The 19,701-nt window shown below is 43.2% G+C and overlaps 1 protein-coding gene across 7 annotated transcripts in view; it reads right to left on the bottom strand.

Moving 5' to 3' along the window:
- The window catches only part of RASGRF2 (Ras protein specific guanine nucleotide releasing factor 2), a 192,590-nt gene that overhangs the window by 68,668 nt on the left and 104,221 nt on the right, over positions 1–19,701 (bottom strand). For 2 of the 7 annotated variants that reach the window (XM_037159313.2, XM_053664480.1), the window contains 4 exons: positions 17,040–17,288; positions 16,045–16,433; positions 8,439–8,567; positions 5,236–5,325 (listed from right to left, as the gene is read on the bottom strand). In XM_037159313.2, coding sequence (XP_037015208.2) covers positions 5,236–5,325; positions 8,439–8,567; positions 16,045–16,433; positions 17,040–17,288 — 857 coding nt within the window. The remainder of the gene's footprint in view (positions 1–5,235; positions 5,326–8,438; positions 8,568–16,044; positions 16,434–17,039; positions 17,289–19,701) is intronic. The other 5 variants (XM_037159314.2, XM_037159316.2, XM_037159317.2 and 2 more) reach the window with 5 other exon arrangements.

Below are 19,701 nucleotides of genomic sequence, written 5' to 3'. Positions count from 1 at the left end.
GATACCTGCTGTTGGAAAAGAATCTAACAAAGAGAGTCGGATACGTAGCAATAAATGCAGCCACACAAATGTAAGACTTATATGCTGAAAAATACAAAATGGTACTGAGAGAAATGAGAACAGACCTAAATAAATGGAGACATTCCAAGTGCATAGACTGAACGACTGAATATTGTTAAGATGGGCAATTCTCCCCCACTGGCCTGCAGAACCAACAGAATCACTGTACAGATCCCACCAAAAAAAGACCTGCAGTTTCAGCTCTCACATATAAAGAATTGGAAGTTGACACATCTGCCCTTATAATGAGAAAAAGTTGGACAAACTGGAAATCAATGACTTTTCTTGGACACATCAGAAAATTGAGGCTGCACGGTAAGTGGCCCTCCCCAAATCTGGAGAGACAGGTACGTCCAGAAAGTCAGACAATGTCTGCTTCCCATGGGCAGGGGTGGCTGCAGCTAAAAACTGGTAGCAAAACTTGAATGGCCATTTTGAGAAATTGCTGGAGGTTGAACTGGATTGGCATTGGCAATGAGAAACTGCCAAGAACCTCATTCTTAGGAGCCACCTCCACTTCTATGAGCTTTACCTCTAGGGACCATACCAGGTTCTTACAGGAAAGAGTAGAAAAAGATCTTAGTGGCTCTCGCAGGGAAAGGGGAGAGGACCATTGTGAAATATGCCCAGAGCCTTCTTCTCCATAACAAATGTGTACTGGTGGCGTGGGATGGGGGACTGGCAGGAGGCCTGAGCTTCACTCAGTTTGCAGAAGGGCTTCCTCCCACTCCGTTCGGGGTCAGGGCTTCAAAGAAATGAACTGGAGATGCTGCAACAAGACAAGGGACAAATACCCTTCCTACGTCTAGTCCAGCGGTTCCCCACATTTGCTCCACATTGGTATCACCTGGGGAACTTACAAAAATCCTGGTACCCATCGTGCACTCAGACCAATCAAGTCAGAACTCTGGGGGCAGCACCAAGTATCAGTATTTTTAAAAATAGGTACAAGGCCAATTCACACAAAGCTCAGATCTACTACTGACTACAGCTAGCTGAATGGTTTGACAGAACAGAAAACAGATTATGAATTATCAACTTCACAAGTACCAAGTAACCACCAATAAAGAACTCACTGTTTTCCTAGGCATTTGTAATTATGCCATTAATTTTCCTATAAGTGCATTCAACCATTCCTCCACTTTGTCAATTTACTTCAATTTTCACAGCACAGTGAAACATATAATCTGCTCACAGATAATCAAGAGTTCCTTGTCCTACCTCCAGAGCCATTATTCCCATTCTCACAAAAATAACCCACCGCACACTTTCATATTTCATTTTAGATCATTTCACAAATTCTATAATTAATCCTAGAGCTTCCGGTGTACAGTAAGTGCCATGATATGCCCTGATATGTGTACTCATTGGATTTGCATTTCTATTCCTATCGTAACGACATCCAAACTGCAGCTGCAGATTCCCTGTATCAGCAGCTATCTGGAACACACACATTTTCGTTCCTGCTTTAATGCAGAACTCATTTAGTTTCTATTTTAAAGCAGATGCTTGAAAATACATTGCAATCACTGTGGTGACACACAGGACCCCATCGATTGTCCTTGATCTCAATCTTGCATAGAGATAAAGCACCCACCTGGGAAAAGGGCTCTTATTTTACTGAAAGATGGTCTTTGATTCACCCCCGCCTCCCTCCACAACAAACAAAATTGCCTGTAGCCGCTGTGATTCCAAGGACGATCTGGACTGGACTCACAGGCAGATTTACCGGGAAGCCAATGTGGCTTAAGCTTCGGGGCCTCTCGGTGTATGTAGGCCTCTTCTAAAGCCCTAGGAGGCACCCTAAACGTTTACATTTGTAACTTTATATTCTTTCTCTTGAGGCAAACTCTGTAAGAGCTAGACCCCATAAATTTTATATCCATCTATAAGTGAGCTTAATGTAACCTGGTGGACAATCAGAAGGCAAACACTAAATAAACTGTTAAATCTTTAAAAGGCAATGTTAACAAGAAATGGTTTAGGGTTGCAATTGTACCCACAGAACTGGGCTTTCCTTCCCTGCCAACAGAGGTACTGTTGCTGATCCACAAGCAAAGATGGAAGGAGGAGACTCATCCTTCTTTGGAAAAGCCAGGCTCTAGATCCTAAGAGGAACTAGAGAGAAAAAAACCGAGGCTTTGCCACTGTGCATGAAAATTAGGCACAACCACAGAGTGGGGCCAGCGATCCTCTGAAAACCCCAGGGCACCTTCCGCAAATAAAATGAGCTTCCTCTGCCTGCAGGGCCAAGCACGAGCATCTTGTCTGGCCTCTTTTCAAAGAAATTTTTCTGTCCACCCCCTTGCCAAATCTGAAAGTCCTTTAATGCAGTAGGAAAACCTCCCAAGCAATAATTAAAGAGAAATGGCTTAACATGCAAATCCCAGGAGTGAACACTTGAAGGCATGATCATTAACTGACAGTTCTAACCGTGAGTTGCCAGATTCCTGTAGCATTTGATGGGGGTAGAAGTAGGTGGATGGAGATGGGAGAGGGTCAAAGCAGGAAGGAACCCGAGGAGGAGCCCGACGTGGAAAGGTACTCTGCACCGCGGACTGCATGCTCGGCCGGGTGGCTCCTGTTTCTGGCTACAGGCCAGGACACGGCAGAGCCGCACCACCAGGTGGGCCCACGCTGCAGCCATACAAGCTGACAGGAGGCCCACAAAGACAGAAGCACTGGCGTGTTCACTTATTTACACAAACTTCCCTTCTGCTTGTCTTTACAACTCTTCAGGTTCTAGAGTATATCCGGGTCAGCAACGCCTCTGATTCACAGAGTGGCTACAAAGTCCAGGTCGGGAGTGAACCATTATTTAGCATCCCATCCTCCGAACACTGTCCATCCGGGCGGGGCCCTTCCCTGAGCAGCAGCATGCTCTACCTGGCCAGGCAGTAAGTCCAGACCATCTCAGAACTTTCCTGTTTCTACTCCTACCCCATCTTCCTCAGCAACTTACAAACCTGAGCTCTTCTGCCAAGTTCTCCCAGGCAGGTGGAATCCCGTGCAAGGCCAGCACCACTGAGTGGCTGAGCCCCAGGAACATACTGGTCCCTGTTCCAAAAGAGTCCCTCTCTTTCTTACCATCATTTGTCACTGAAAATTGACCTGTGTGCAACTTGCTGCCTCGGTAGCAAGGCCATAGACCCTGTCAAATCCAGCCTTTATTTTCTTTATTTCTAAAATTGAATCGTGTGGCTCCAGACCACATTACAGGCAACATCAAGAGCATATTAGGAACAGGGTTGGGCCACCGTGCCCTGAGCCATGCTGGCCGTGGTCAGATGGCAGACTGCCCCCCTCAGCCAGCTCACTGAAGAGAGCTTTCTCCCTAAGGCTGTTTGAGCTGCCAGGGGAGGAGGACGAAAGACAGCAGAGGCAGCACCTGCAGATGGTGAGGAAGACCTGGCTTTTTTGGTTACTTTACCCTCTGCTCCATTATTCCAGGACAAACAAAAGTTGGAAAGCCATTCTCTGAAGCTCATTAAAACTCTGCTGCAATTTCAGGTGAAAAGAAAAGGAACCCTGGCTGGTGTAGCTCAGTGGATTGAGTGTGGGCCTGTAAACCAAAGGATCTCAGTTCGATTCCCAATCAGAGCACATGCCTGGGTTGCAGGCCAGGTCCCAGCAGGGTATGGATGCATGAGAGACAACCATACAGTGATATTTCTCTCCCTCTCTCCTTCCCTTCCCCTCCAAAGATAAATAAATTTAAGAAATTAAAAAAAGAAAAGGACCTTCCACTCCAGCAAATGGGAAATGGACTCCTCCCAAGTGAACAGAAGAGTCGTTTCCCTCACAAACCATATTTAAATTACAAAACTCGGGAGGAAGCTCTGTACTTCATTTTTCCCAGACGGACTAGATTGCGAGAACAGAAGAGGAAGAAGGTCTTAGAGAATCACAGTTGATGACTAACTCCATTGAAAGCAGAGTGAAGACTCCTTTATTATTTCACCAAGAAAAGTTCATTACACAACACAGTCAACAATAGAAGTCAGCTGGATTGGCAAGATAATACTATTACCATTACAGGCTGCTTTGTGTTATGTTGATGGGACTCTGGGGGGAAGGTTTGGGGAATGTTTGGAGTAGAAAACACCCCAATCTGCCTGGCCACATCCAAGGTATGGAAGAAGTAGGATGTGGTCAATCTGCCGATATTTCCATTCAGATGGAATGCATGTAATTACTGTGGTAGTTCATGTTCATTACAGAACATCTCTCTTTGTTCTAACTTAATGCAGAAAGAATTGACACAGATAGCAGCTGCTAGTTTCTACTGTTGAATATGGGTTCGCAGGCTTGGGAAACGGCCCCCCATGTGGTAGGTGAGCAACCGCACTCCATCACTCGTGCTTCTGCCAAGGACGATGACTGCCACCCGCTGGGATAGTTTAGGTTAAGATATTCACAGCAACAAGGCTGTGTAAACCACAGACGTGTGTATTTGAACATAACGTCCTCCTGCACGTGAGAGAAGAGGGCTGAGATGACGGAGATTTTCATCTATTATAATACTGTGCTTTTAAGTATTTCTGCTTTCCCCTGAAAATTAACTAACAGCAACTCAGGAAGCATCACAGAGCTACTGGAAATAAATTATGAGTCAGCTAAAGCAATAGTTCCCTCCTCCATCCCCCCTCCACAGACTTCCCTCCCACCTTGCAGATGCTCTTAGCATTGTACTCAACTAAAAGGGAAATACATGTTCTTGGCAATAAAGTCAAAGAGGTTACAGGACTCCATAAAACACCATGGGAGAAGCAACACATCCTTCTCTGATACCGAATTTCTCAAAAGTGTCACCCACCGGCCACCTGTGTGGGACTCACCTCAGGTGCTTATTTAAATGACAGTCTCACCCAGACATACTGATTTACAATGGCAGCTGGGGGTCTGCACTCTTTTTTTATTTTATTTTTCAATTATAGTTGACAAGCGATATTGTATTGGTTTCAGGTGTACAACATAGTGATCAGACATTTACATACCTTACAAAGGATCACCCTGGTAAGTCTGGTACCTGCTTGGCACCACACATAGTTGACAAAACCTGGGGACCTGCATTCTCCCCAAGCTGCCCAGAGTATATCATGAGACTGGCAGGCAAAGATCAATGAAGTGATACAACTTGCCGCGTGTCCCTGCTTAGCCGCTGTCCCTACTCACCCGGTGGACTCCCATGTCCTGCTGCAGCTGTGGCAATCGCAAAGGCAGAAGCAGGCGAAACAGGGCAGTGGGGGCTGTCAGCCATCTGTCCTGGTGATTTAAAAAAGAGTGGCATGGTGAGGCAGGTGGGTAACATTCTACGGCAAAATTCTCATTTTCTTCCTGCACTGGATGAACGATTGGGCCAAATGCTCTGTAACTTCCGTAATATTCCTTAATAAGGGAAATAATAAGCTTCTGCATCAGCAAGCCCTCTCTAGATATAGACCCAAGAGAAATGAAAACATATGTCCATGCAAAACTCATACATGACTATCTACAGCAGCTTTATGCATAACCACCAAAAAGCAGAAACAACCAAATGTTTATCAACTCATGAATGAGTGAACTGTGGTATATCAGTACAAGGGAATATTATTTAGCCACAAAGAGGAATGAAGTACACACATACTACAACATGGATGAACCTTGAAAACATTATGCTAAGTAGAAGTCGCAAAAGGTTACATGTTGTATGATTCCATTTGTATTAAATGTCCAACATAGGTAAATCCATAGATATAGAAAATAGATGAGTGGCTGCCAGAGAATGAGGAAAAATAAAAATGGGGAGTGACTAATGGGTACAGGGTTCCTTTTGGGTGGGATGATTAAAATGTTCTGAAATAACATTTTCAGAAGTGGTTATGGCTGCAGATATGTTATGAATACATTATGAATATGTTAAAACCACTAAACTGTATACTTTACAAGTGTGAACTTTATGGTATGTGAATTATATCTTAATATGAAAAGTATTTTTTAATATTTTACATCATGTAACCAACAGAATTTTCTTCTCAAATCACCTTCAAAAGTAGGAGTGCATTCTAAAATCAATGTCACCCCAATATATTTAATTAAAAAATGCACTCAGCACCTTTTTGCAGTCCTTCTTACCCCTCAGATATTTTACACACAGCAATTGGTAATGTTAATGTCAAACTCGTTTTCTCTCCCTCGGGCTTTTAGTGTAAATAGGTGACTGTGATTGTGACCTGAAGGACTTTTGTCATTTTGCCGCTAGGTTCTACAGTCATGCTGAAATAAATAAATAAGTAAAGAGGAGGGAGGGCAGCGAGCAGGTCGATGTGCCCACACAGGAGAGCACAGAACAGCTCTACCCTCTCCTTCAGCAGTAGCCTAAAAACATGTGTGGAACAAGGTGGCAAGTAGTTAGATAAACAGGCAAAATTTCAGATACACAGCGAGAAAATGTGATACTGCTTCCATTTGGATCCTCCATGTTATCATACATTATAGCTGCCCTCCTCCATTCCTATGTCTCTGTGTTTAGTCATACCCAGGGAGAAATAAAAGACTTAGTTAATCCACAAACACCATGTGGATTTCCAAAAAATACTTATATAAATTAAAATGTTTATATATGAATATAAACATATGAAAACAGAGCCCTAATAATAGTAATCAAGTGGATAGCACTTAACTCGTGCTTTGGTAGAGTTTTGTTTGCATGGGCTTTGGCCCCAAACTCTTCCAAGTTACGATGAACCCAAGGGCATCTGTCCCATGAGCAACTGTCAAAAAAGTTGCCAAGGCCCAGACTGATCAGGGCTCTGAGAATGGTAAAGAGATTTGACTAATTATATAGTAGCCTTTTGACAAGCCAGGAAAATCTAGTTTGTCACCTTCATTGACCAGCAGCCTGAAATCGGTCCACTTCCCAAGGGCTACCACCCATCAGGGCAAATCAGACAACAGCCTGACCCAGGCTGGCTGCTCTTGGAGTCGATGGTGGTGACCACAACTTTCACCACACAGCTAAGGCCATGAATGAAATGACTGTTTGCAGCCGTGCATGCTTCTCTATCTTTTGCTAAACTGCCCTACTTGAAGCACAAGTAGTGAAGCCAAAAATGTGTCTTTACATTTTACTTCAGTTACTTGGGGTGAGTCTGGTTTCATAATTGTATATTTTTCCCTTCCCACTTGAAATAATTGGCTTGAGGAGAAAAAAGAAAACATTTCAAAAACAACCATTATTTAGATATATTTCTTCGAGCAGTGGGAAAAAATGAGGCAAGGAAAGATTTCACTCTTCTGTTCTGATGATGTTTCCTCCATAGGATATTTGCTGTGCACTAAAATGAATGAATGGATAATACTGGGCTGGCCAAAAAGTCCATTTAGTTTTTTTCTGAAAAAATAAAAGACGTATTTTTTATTTTTACCAATAAATTTATTGATTTGGATATTTTGAATATGTTGGCTATCTCCTGCTATTGGCTTCTAGTGGGTAGAGGCCAGGGGTGCTGCTAAACATCTTCCGGCGTATCAGACAGCCCTGCAGCAAAGAATTATTTGGCCAACATGTCAATAATGCCAAGAAACTTCACAAACCACTTTTGACACATTTAGTCAGTCACAGTGCCTTCTCCATAAACACTGCATAAATCTTTTCCTGCATTTTAGTCATGTTTTTCTCTTTCTTGAAATAATAAAGCATACACCAAAAGTTTGAGTATCTTCTTCCATCTTCAATATTAAAATGGCTGCACAAAAATTCACCAATTTTAATAAGGTTTTTAAAAATGCACGCTGATATGACAGCTGTCAAAACACAGTTTAAGAAAAGGGTTTCAAATGAAGTTAAAGACAACTAAGTGCTGCTAGAGCCATCAGACCAAAAAAAACTGACCAAACTTTTAGCCAACCCAATACCTCCTAAGTTTCATAACTATGGAAAATATACTGGTTCCTGCCACTAGCAATAATGATTAAGGTCCCATGCAGCTGTACCTTTTTTTAGATTAAATAGTACCCTTAATAAGCTTACCCCCAAAATTGTGACGTCCCAAATGAGCCTACTTACTATAGATTCACGATAGGGTATAATAGGATTCTGAGATTCCTATTATAGTCTGAATCTCAGTCTGAAACTGAGATCCTTCCACTAGCAATCGGCTGGTACAAGCCTTCTATTCATGTCACTCCACACAGAGTGCAACCCAGCAATGGGGTCACGTAAATATTGGTGACACTAATGGCATATTCTCCAACCATTTGGTTTTCCACTACATGGTCCAATAGTGACATTATTTGCTTCTAATTGTCATAACTGAGACAGTCGGACAAGCTAAAGGTTCAGAAGCTCGCAGTCATCTTTTGCTTCTTTGTTTCCAAGTCCCTCTCTGAGCCCTCACCTCCAGGCTGGCGATAGCGGAGGTGCCTCGGGGTGGAGGGTGACCTGCAGGGCGAGAGTTCTGTGGCGTCCGATGCGGGGCCGCTCTCCACTCCTGCTCGGTCCCCTGGTGTAGACTCCAGGACTGCTGCTTTGAAACACCACAAATTTTAACAAGCAGGCCATGAATTCAAAAGCTTCTTGTCAGTATCATGCAGGGGAACACAAAACTTTGTTATGGGTAATAAGCATTTCATATTAGCCTATGTTTTTAGAGGGGTTTAATATGAAATTGAGTCATTCCCCCTGGCAGTATGCTAATGACACTAAATCTAAGGGAAGCTCTTCTCTGCCCATGTCTTGTGACCCTGCTGAGCCTGGCTGACTCTACGGGGTCCCATCTGTCCAGCACAATAGCAGATGTTAAAAACAAACAGCAGATGTTAAAAGCAACAGGGAAAGAGGGACTTTTCCAGGGTATAAAATCAGACTGGGATCAAAACTGGGACTTCACTAGCTCTTTGCTTCAGTTGCCCCCTTAAATCGACTACAGTCTGCATCTCTCTGCATACCGCCGCCCAAGAAGCTCCTGAGGACTCCTAAGGATAGAGAGCTGCACTGTCCAAAATGACAGCAATAACCAAATATGGTTATGGAAATGTAAATTAAAACTAACTAAAGTTAAACTAATACTTCAGGTCCTCGCTGACACGAGGCACATTTTAAGTGCTCAGTAACCACAGGTGGCGACACTGTTGGGCAGCACAGGTGTCAATCATCTCATCCTGCCAGACAGTCCTGTGACAGTTGTACCGGAGAACACGGACCCAGACCTGCCCATCAGCAGGAGGCAAGGGGGAATGTTTACAATGAGCATTGGCAGGTTTCAAGATCATTTGAGCCTCTTGACTGCAGCTAACATCCCATGAATAAAAGACATGTCATTCTAGGTTCATACTTAAGCCATTACTGATGTTTCCATCTGGCTTATTAACCAGGTAAAATAACAACTTTCTGTACATTCTTTTAAGGAAAAACACTACAAAAATTTCCTACATTTCCAACAATTTTTCCATTTCTCTTCCTCAGGCTTTTCATTAACCAATAAAAACTGTGTCTCCTCCACCAATTTTAAGTTGCCCGTCAGCAGAAATACTCTCAACTCAACTCCTGTTGCCACTCCATTCAAGATTTCATCCATAAATTCTACAAAGGTCCCAATGACTTTATACAAAGCCATTTTTACTTTTGTGTGTGATTTACTCTCTTAGTAATATGGCCACAAATGTGCCTTTTTGAAAAACAAAAAGCCAGGGAAGGGAAATGGTTAGAATCTTCCCATGAATGACTTAATTACAGGAAAGCTGGTAACTATGCAGGATGCAGACAAAAAAATCAGTGCTTAGCTGTTAGTTTTATTATCTTCCAAATAACTCCCTCAAAATTCAGTAATGGAAGGCATCTGCTCCGCAAGAACAAGCAGAATATCAAATACATGTCCTTATTCTGATCCAACCATTCATTCCTCTGAGGCAAATGAGAACATTTTTAAAGAGAGAGAGAGAGAATCATTTAGTCAGCAATTACACTGAACCCAAAAAACTTCCCCAGTGATAGAGCTGGCCAGGCCCAAATGTCCGTTGAAAGGACGGGAAAGCTAAGAATAGCACTTCCAGCAAATAGACGCCTAAGAAGAGAAGAAACCATGCCAGCATGAGGGGGGCAAAGCAGCATTTCCTTCTGGCTTGTTCACTTTTAATCGAATTCCAGAATTCCAAGCAAATAGCTTGCCTGCAGGACGAGTAGGCAGATGTGGGTTCAAAACAAACGCTAAAATTGGGAGCACGTTCAGCCCACAGGCAGGCAATTTTGAAACCAAGAACACAGAAACAGACACCAGTGATGTGGGTGGTGCGGCAATGCTTGGAGTGGGTGGCACAGCCGGGGCCCCAGTGAAGGCTGCCTGGGTGAGGGACCCCAAAACAGAGAACTGCCTGCCCTGGGGCTCTCCTTTTGTGCCTGCCATTGGGGTGATCTTTATTGAGACCCCACTGTGGGGTGGAATCTGGATGTGAGTCGGGCTGATATTTGAGATTTTTAGAAGAATGCAGGGCAGAAGGTGGGCTGCCCAAGAGCAAGAAAGCAGGGCACTAACCAATGCTGGGTGAGCCTGGAACAGATCTGAGGACTGAGTTAGGGGAAAAATAAATTCCATTATTCTTTCCTCAGAACTTGACAGTCTCACTCATTTTTAGGGAGGTTTTCTATTTCTCTTCTTTCCCTTCTTATCATTTGAAGCTCTCCTGCCAGGAATTACTGCAAGATCAGTGCTATCTATACGATGATAAAACTGCACAAAGGTCACTGGCATCTTTCAAAGGGTACACCCCAAAAACCGTCTAGCTGAGCAGCGGTGAGAAAGACCTACGGCCTCAGCACTGACCTAATGGGCGAAGCTGATCTTACACAATGAGGTTGTGTGGCACTGTGCCCTAAAGTAAAAAGCGAAAAATGTATAAACTGTTGGCATACGATTCTTATTCAAGTTTGCCAACTGTTTGAAAGTGTTAACATTATGCAAAGCACAAGCAAACATCTTTCGAATTAAAGACAGATCAGCATCTCCCTTTTCTTTGCCAACTGGAATTTTCAAGACTAGACAGTAGAGTTAACACAACAGCCCTCCTAGCTTCTACAGACATTGCACACGCACACGCATATGCACACACAAACACCACAGTATAAACTTGTGAGACTGATGCTGAAGTAAAGTTTCACCCTCACCTTTCCTAGAACTACTTATGACCAAAGTTAACCATATACCAATGCAAAATAAAGTATAAAAAGTAAGTCTAGCCCTGGCTTATATAGCTCAGTGGATTGAGCACAGGCCTGCAGACCAAAGGATCATGGTTCAATTCCCAGTCAGGGCACATGCCTGGGTTGCAGGCCAGTTCCCAGCAGGGGATGCAAGAGAGGCAACCATATATTGATGTTTCTCTCCCTCTCTCCTCCCCTTCCCCTCTACAGATAAATAAATAAAATCTTTAAAAAAAACCAAGTCTATAATTCCTTTGTTCCAGCATTCAGAAAAATGCCAAAGAGCTCCCTAGCCCCCAGTATCAATTCTAAGCTTCCTACGCGCAGTGTTTTCTTGACAAGGATACACAGGATAAATTGTTCTCAAGTCCCAGTAGAAAAAAAAAGATGTGCCTGCATACCAATCTATCTTAGCTTTTGTAAGAATCATGTAACTGATTATATTCAGAGCCAAAATCAGGGCAACTCTGGGAAGTGCAGAGGACCACACAATATTCATTTTTTCACTAACCATACTCTTGACCTCCCACAATTTTTCTTCATTGCCTGATTTCCTTGCCTATTTTATTTTTAATCCAGTTGTTCCATGTGCCTGTTTGAATGACTACTTTAAATATTTTAAGACAGAAGTGAATACATTTAAAATAATGAGAAGAAAGCTACAGAAAGTGGAAAAATAAAGATGGATAGAAGTGGCCAAGAGCAAAGTGCTTAATGAAAGTTCTGGGGGAAGTTGTGGTCAGCAGAAGAGATAAGGAGTGTGGGGGTGTTAGTGGGTGGGCAGAGGCACTGAAATCTCTGGAGTGGAGGCTGGCTCAAATGCAACTGATCCAGTGCCATAGGTCTCACCTAGACACGACCTTGAACTTCCCCATCACCTTGAGTTAGAGGAACTCTGTATTTAGCTATGACCTGGAACAGCAAAATGACATTCCTAACCCATGAACCACATGGATAAATGAGTCCCTGGAAATCTAAATGCAAATCTTTTGTTTGGGGGAAATCCAGTAAAACACAGAGGCATTAAGCCCTCAGCTTTAGCTATTTCTCTAATGTGAGAGAGAACCTAATATTTTTGCCACACCGTTATTCCTGGGCTCTCTCCATCTGAGGCCCCTGGTCATAAACGATCAATGCTGCCACATGACAAACGCACTGGTCACCATTTGCTGTGTCCACAATGGTCCTGCCTCTGTCCAGCACCTGCACTGACAGGTCTCTGCAGCCTTTGCCAGTGTCCTGCTCAGAGAGTGTCACTAGTTCCTTCTCACTGGCCTCCCCCATGTCTATCTTGCTTCAGGGAAAAAACTACTGACTCCTACCAGTGACCACACCTCCACCTAGTCAGTCGGCCCAAGCAGGCTTCATGATGTAGTGTTGGGCTATATATATACTCTGGGCTTGGGCTTTGAAAACCAAACTAGGGACTTGGTGACTAATGTGAAAAAAATCTATGTGTAACAAGTTAAGGTGAAAGAATTAATTAGGGTGGGCAATGGGAAGCTTGACTGAGGACCTCTAGAACTGTGATATGGATTTAGACTAAAATGCAGAAAAAAAGAAATTTTTCTTTCATTTCCCTGTTAAAGAAAAAATTAATATCCATACTACCAAGCCTTAGCCACATTAAAATAAAATCTCTGGGAAATTGCAAAAAAAGAAGAAAAATTCTCACCACACACCCATGCAGAAGGACACTATCAAAAGAGCAGAAAAGAGTAAGGGTTGACAAGGATGCAGAAAATCGGAACCCTGTGCACCATTGGTAGGAACGTAAAACAGCACAGCCACTATGGAGAAGACCCAGAAGATCCTCAAACAATTCAATCCTGAATTACCGTATGATCCAGCAATCTCACTTCTGGGTATATATATATATATATCCAAAAGCATTGGAAGCAGGGTCTCAAAGATGTATTTGCACTGCCCTACTCACTGCAGCATTATTCCCGTATTTTCTTTGCCTATTCTTCTGAGAGACATTTGCATTGTTTGTTGCTTTTGTCTTAAAATAAAGGGAACTTCTGGCACATGCTGCAACACAGATGAACCTTGAGGCATTATGCTAAGTGAAATAAGTCAGCCACAAAAAAGACAATGTATGAGTCAAACTCTAGAAACAGCAAGCAGACGGTGTTTGCCAGGGGCTGGGGGGAGGGAGAGATGGGGAGCTGTTTAAGCCCTATGGAGGCATAGAGCTTCAGTTCTGCAGATGAAGAAGTTCTGGAGATTAGTGGCACAACAGTGCAACTATAATTAACGATACTTAATTATACACTTAAAAACGGTTAAGATAGTAAAGAAGAAGGAAAGAGAAAAGAAGAATGATTTTTATGAGAGTGTTTTTTTTTCTTCTAAAGTTTCCTTAATATTAGAAAGCTCTGTCGGGCTGCACATGGCATCCGAACTGGACAAAGCCCGTCCCTTCAGAAGCAGTAACATCTCCCGCTCTCAGAAATGCTTCTCACCGCTGGAGGTTCACACTAGCCCTTTGCTCATATGTTCACCCATCTACAACCCACTTATCTATTCCGCTGGCTCATGTCAATGATATATCTGCTCAAGCAGACATGACCTCCTGTGTTTTTCGCCCTCCAGAGTACTGTCTGTATCTCTGGCACTACTATTACAGTTATGTGGTATCTGTTTTCTCCACATAACTAAGAGTGTAAGGGGCTGGAACACAGTGTTTATTTACCATTATGGACACTGTAGCAGAGCAACCCCCACAGAGAAGGACATGAAGCAATGACTCTTGAACAGATCTACTGTGTTCTCATTCCAGCCCCAGGGGCAATCAAACTAAAGTCTCAGAGACACAAATGTCTGACACTCACATGTTTATTCCTAGAGCTTCTGAACTCAGAATAACTCGATTATCTAGAGTTATCTCAAGATTTTTCCTCCTGTATTTACTGCAGTCCAATAAAGAAGGGGAAAGAACCTCCCCTATTCTGGGAAACTCCTGCACTTCTCAGGGCACCCTGTCCCAGAGGGCGGGGCTGAGATTAGCCTCCCCAAGTCATTCCGTCTGTGGAAGTGGCCAAGCACCAGCACTGGACTGAATCCCAGATGCACTTGTCAGCATGTGCGCCGCCTTAAGATTCCAGAGAAGAATCTATCATGATGCTGCTGAAACTTGTTGTTCTGATGACTTTTTAATTATGTTCCTCCTTTCCTCCTCCTTAGTTGCTAACTTGTCAATTTAAAGAATTTCTTGTTTAAAAGGCTGCTACTTTTGATGATGACAACCACTCCAGTCAAAATGCCATTAAGTACTTCAATAGAGAAGCTTATTTAAATGATCTGAGCTGGAAAGTGCAGAGAAGCTTCCAGCAGGTACAAAAGCCAGGGTCTCTGCTTCCATCTGAGTGACCCTCCTTGAAATTTGGACATGTTGATGGATTATTTCTCCATTTTTTGTTATCAGTAAGCAAATCAGTTATGATACAGCAAAAAATAAAGCTGTTTGCTAATTTGGCTGTGAAACCTTTCTTGTTTGCATCACAGAAACACTGGATTATAAAAGCAACAAGGATAACCTCCACCAACCCCTCGCTACATTGTACGGAACTGGGGAAGGTAAGGTGAGTGGAGGTGCCACAGAAACCTTTATTAGTTTGCTGAAAGTTTTGCTTGATTCATTGATTGAACAAAAATGTATTACTTGCCAGGCACTAGCCAAGGCACTGAGTATATAGAGGTGAACAACATTGGTAAGGTTGCTAATCTCATGGAACTCTTATGGGGGAAAGACTGTCCAGGCAGAGGGAAGAACACATGCAAAAGCCCTGAGGCGGCAATGATTAAGGTGTTTCTGGAACAGGAAAAGGAAATCACCCCTGGCCAGATGGCTCTGCTGGTTGGAGCATCATTCCATGTACCAGAAGGCTTCGAGTTTGAACTCCAGTCAGGGTGTACACAGGGTGTGATGTTTCTCACATCAGTGTGTGTGGGATTTTTGTTTCTCTCTCTCTCTCCTTTCCTTTCTCTCTAAAATCAGTAAATACATCCTCAGGTGAAGATTTTAAAAATAATAAATATAAAATAAAAAGAAAATCAATGTGACTGTAGCCTAGCAGATGAAGGAGCATGGCAGGGGCAGGGTTGAGAGGAGACAGCATCCAATTCTCATAGGGTCTGAAGGCCTTGGCAGGGAGAATGTGCTGTAATCCATGTATGATAGGAAGTCATTAGAGAATTTAATCAGGAAAACAAACCATTTAATCCAGCTTTTAAAAAAAACGTTTGGCTGCCATGGACAATAAACAGTCTCAGATTTGATTTTGCTCTTTAGATTTCCTATGCAATGTGGAGTGTTGCCTTGGTAACTAGACTGAAGAAGCCATCAAAACACTTCTAGGCAAGAGCACCCTTCGCAGGGGAGGCTGGAGGCAGTACAGGGGCTTAAGGCAGACGCTGCAGGAGGAGAAGGCTCTGAGGGCCAAGCTCAGGGATGAAGGTGCCCACAACCTACCTCTATGCAGAGTACCACTAGGCAGGCTCTTTACCCAGCCAGCCTTAATGGTATTCCATGAAGAACCTTCCAGTAATATCATTCAGAGAGTGCTATTCTTCCACAAACAACTAACAGCAAGTAGCCTTTTCTATAGAAGACATTAAGAGAGCTAACTTTGATCTCCTCTCCACAAAAGCTTGAGGGAACTACAGGCTTTTGTTCTTCTAACTACTCGCTGTCTACATTCTATTTTCTATGCAGAAGTCATAAAGAAAGGGAGCTGGGGGTCCAGAAGGAACCGTGCGGAAGCAGGTGGCCAGCAAACAGGGGGTGTGGCAGCCAGTAATACCTCTTTGAATACTTCGTTTTAGCTTGTTACACAGATCCACGCGGGGGTTATCTACATGCTCTTCTACTGATCCTGGGCTTTGCTCTGGAGAGGAAAGGCTTCTGCTAAGATCCAACGGTACTTTACCAGGGTGCGGCGGTGGGGACGAGGCAGGGCTGTGGGTGGTGGTGGGGCTGCTGGACGCCGGGGCGGTGGTCAGGTCCAAGGCTCCTACCCTTGAGTTCAAGGGAGAAGTCAACGATAGCTTTCTGGCCCTCACTGGGGAGGACGTTCTGGACACAGCTAGGGGTGGTGGGGAAGAGAATTTGCGACACAGGCGTGGGGACTTGCCATCCACCAAATGTTCACCTCTGTTGTTCTGGCTGGTAGCAAAAAACAATTCCAGTGACCTAGAAATATGAGCAAAGATTGCAGCCAAGTGAAAAAGATTCCCCTGATGTCAGTCAAGAACATGCTCCCTACATTAAAAGGTCACGATATCATCACACTTTCATTGCTGGATTTCCTATTTCAGTGCTACCTGTATTCGATACACTTGCCAAAGGCAGAGACACTTTTTAGGCTGATTCTTGCTGCTAAACTGTGGTCCAAGGACCAAGTAGCATTGGTATCTCTGGGCAGCTTGTTAGAAATGCAGAACTTAGGCTCCGCTGCAGACCTGCTGAATCAGAGCCTGCCATTTCCCAAGACCCCTGGGTGATTCTTACACATATTAAAGTTTGAAGAGCACAACTGTAAAAAATAAAATAGAAAAGCCTCAGATAATGGAGTTCCAAATAATCACGAAGCAAGTGGAGGCCACTTGGGGACTTCAGGGTTCTCAACTTCTTCCCTCAGGAACTATCTGTGACCTCTATCACCCTCTGCTACTAGTGAGAAGTTCAAAGGCAAGACAATACACCCTCAGAGCAGCTCTGTAGAGTGGGCTGCTCATCTGCCGGAGACCCAGGGACTAGGAGGACTACCCTTTCGTGAGGGGCAAATCCCGGGCCTACCTGACAGGGATGGAGGTAAAAGGCCTCTTGTATATGTCAGAAAGCTTCGCCAGTACCATATCTGCTGTAGTGAAAATACGGTAGGTGTGCAGAAAGGTATTGAGGAAATCGATACTAAGAAACCGCAAGTCTGTCAGCCGCTCCAGGAGGCGCTCCACACTCGCGTAACGGATCTGGGGCACTTTGCAGGAGTTGAGTGTTTTACTGAAGCAAATGTCAGTGTCATCTTTATGAAGACGGGCATCAGACCTATGCACAAAGCAGGAACATGAGAACAAACCCAGGACACAGCTTCCTCTCGGCCACTGGGTGTTTATATATAGGTTAAATACACACTTGTGTAGGGACATCCCATTGCATTTGGTAAAAGATGTTGACATGACATACTGCATACAACAAGGCAGGGCTATAAAAACATCAAATATGCTAATATAATTTAGGAAGCTCAGACTTGACTGTGGAGAAGGTAATAATAATTCATTTCATTTTGTAGATTCCTTCTGTAGGGAAGGAAAAATAATTTTCCCTCTACCCTTCTGAGTTCTTGCCTGAGACCCCTGTAATAAAAGACAGTTTAGCAAGAGAAAAATAAACAATTTTATTAACATGAATGCATGGGAGATACCCAGGGAGAAATGAGTAACTCCCCAAGGTGGCTTAGATTCAGGATTAAACACCATCTTAATTAGGAAAGGAGAGGAGAAATGGCAGCCTCTTAAGGAAGAGTGAATGATTCTTAGGACAGATGAACGGGTCTTTAGAACAGATGGGAGATGAAATAGTGTGTGGCAGTTTTTCTGGGAGTGGTGTCAGCTTCTAGTCTCCCCTCCAGTGACAAGGGTCAGCCCTCCCTGGTTGATGAAACTCTCTGGGAAGGCATTTACGACAACCGAGTCTCATTTAGAGGATCTGTCTTTCGGCAGATAAGGGGAGTTTAGAGAAAGCCTCTCCATGCATTTGCTGTTTTTCAAGTTCCTACTGCTCAAAATAATCAATACAACAAAGCGGCACGTTTTGGGACAGCATTATCTGCTACCCTTCCTTTCTCTTTCTACTTCGATGATGTTTAATTAGGAAAATGAGGCCAAAGCCCTATTTAGGAAGGGCTTTGCTTATGCCCTTAAGTCAGAATATCAAAAATGCCCCTTGAAAAGTGACGCCTGACAAGGGGTCAGGGAGCAGGGACAGACGCCATTGCTGTGTCTGTGGTTACCTCTTTTTTTCACTTCTACTTTGGTGCATCTGTTCAAACTGACTAACAGATTATAAGGTATTTCTCCCTCTAGAACTGGCTCTTTGACAACTCTGTTTTCTATATTTTAATTTACTAATGTCTGTTGTTGTTGTTGTAATTATGTTACATTAGGTATTATAGATTATATAATTAGGTATTTCTCCCTCTAGAACTGTCTCTTTATCAATTTTACTGTTTTTCTATATTTTAATTTATTAATGTCTGTTCTTATCTTAATTATTTCCTTCCTATACTTTCTGTAAGGTTATTTTTGTTATCCTTTTTCTAACATCTTGAGTCAAATGCATAATTTATTCCATGCTTTCTGGCTTATCAATGCACTTAAAGCTATCCATTTCATAAGTACACTTTAATCTATAAATTATGTAAAATGCTTTGTTTTCAATATTCTGCAGTGTTAAAAATGTCTTCATTTTGCCCTGGCTGGTGTAGCTCAGTGGACTGAATGTGGGCCTGCAAACCAAAAGGTTGTAGGTTCGATTCCCAGTCAGGGCACATGCCTAGGTTGCGGGCTGCATCCCCAGTGGGGGCTCATAGAAGCAACCACACACTGAGGTTTATCTCCCTTTCTTTCTTCTTTTCTTCCCCTCTCTCTAAAAATAAATAAATAAAATATTTTTTAAATGTTTATAAAAATGTCTTCATTTATTTTAAAGAAAAATGGGCAAAGAGAGTGAATTGCAAGATGATGGGTGATAGACTTATGGTGGTGATCGCTTTCAAATGATCAAATATCAAATGATAATGTGCACCTGAAACTGATATAATATTATAAACCAATTTTACCTTAATTAAAAAGAAAGGGTGAACTATAGGCTGCAAACCCTTCTGTAGATTGCTGCACCACTCTGCTTTTTTTCATTCTATAGAACCTTCCATATGGCTGCTCCTCAACCCAACTGGACCCATAAACTGGAAGCCCAAGACACCTCTCCAGGTGGGCGAGCAAACTGCAAGAGGGTTCACACTCCAGCCCTCAAGCGCTTTTGCCTGCTCAGACCTCTTGGCTCCGTTGAGCATTTGTTAAAAGAGCAAAAGGGGCCAGTGGAGGAGCAAAGTTTGCAAGAGGAAAAACTTAGTAGCAGAGGCTGAATCCAAGTGGGGCTCAGAGAAATGCCCACCTTCTTAAGGAGTGCCCCGAGCCCTTGCATTCCCGTCTGAGATCATTTGTTCCCCTTCATTGCAGCATTTCGGAACCGGTGATCAATGAAGCCCTGGATTTCACCACCTGATTAAAGGATGTGCTACAGGGCTGGTGATGCTCAGTGGGCCATTGCTTGCCAAGAATTAGTTGGCTTTTTGAGTGCCCATAATTATCTCCTTCAGCTCTTCGAAAAGTTTCAAATTATATATTTATTTTCTTTTCGGTAAAAAGGAATCAATAGCTTTTCGTAGCTTGCTCTTGGA

The sequence above is a fragment of the Artibeus jamaicensis genome, unplaced genomic scaffold (assembly GCF_021234435.1).
Source record: "Artibeus jamaicensis isolate MK-2021 breed Jamaican fruit bat unplaced genomic scaffold, CSHL_Jam_final contig_373, whole genome shotgun sequence".
In the NCBI taxonomy this organism is placed as follows: Eukaryota; Metazoa; Chordata; class Mammalia; order Chiroptera; family Phyllostomidae; genus Artibeus; species Artibeus jamaicensis.
This window is presented reverse-complemented; position numbering and strand designations above follow the sequence as displayed.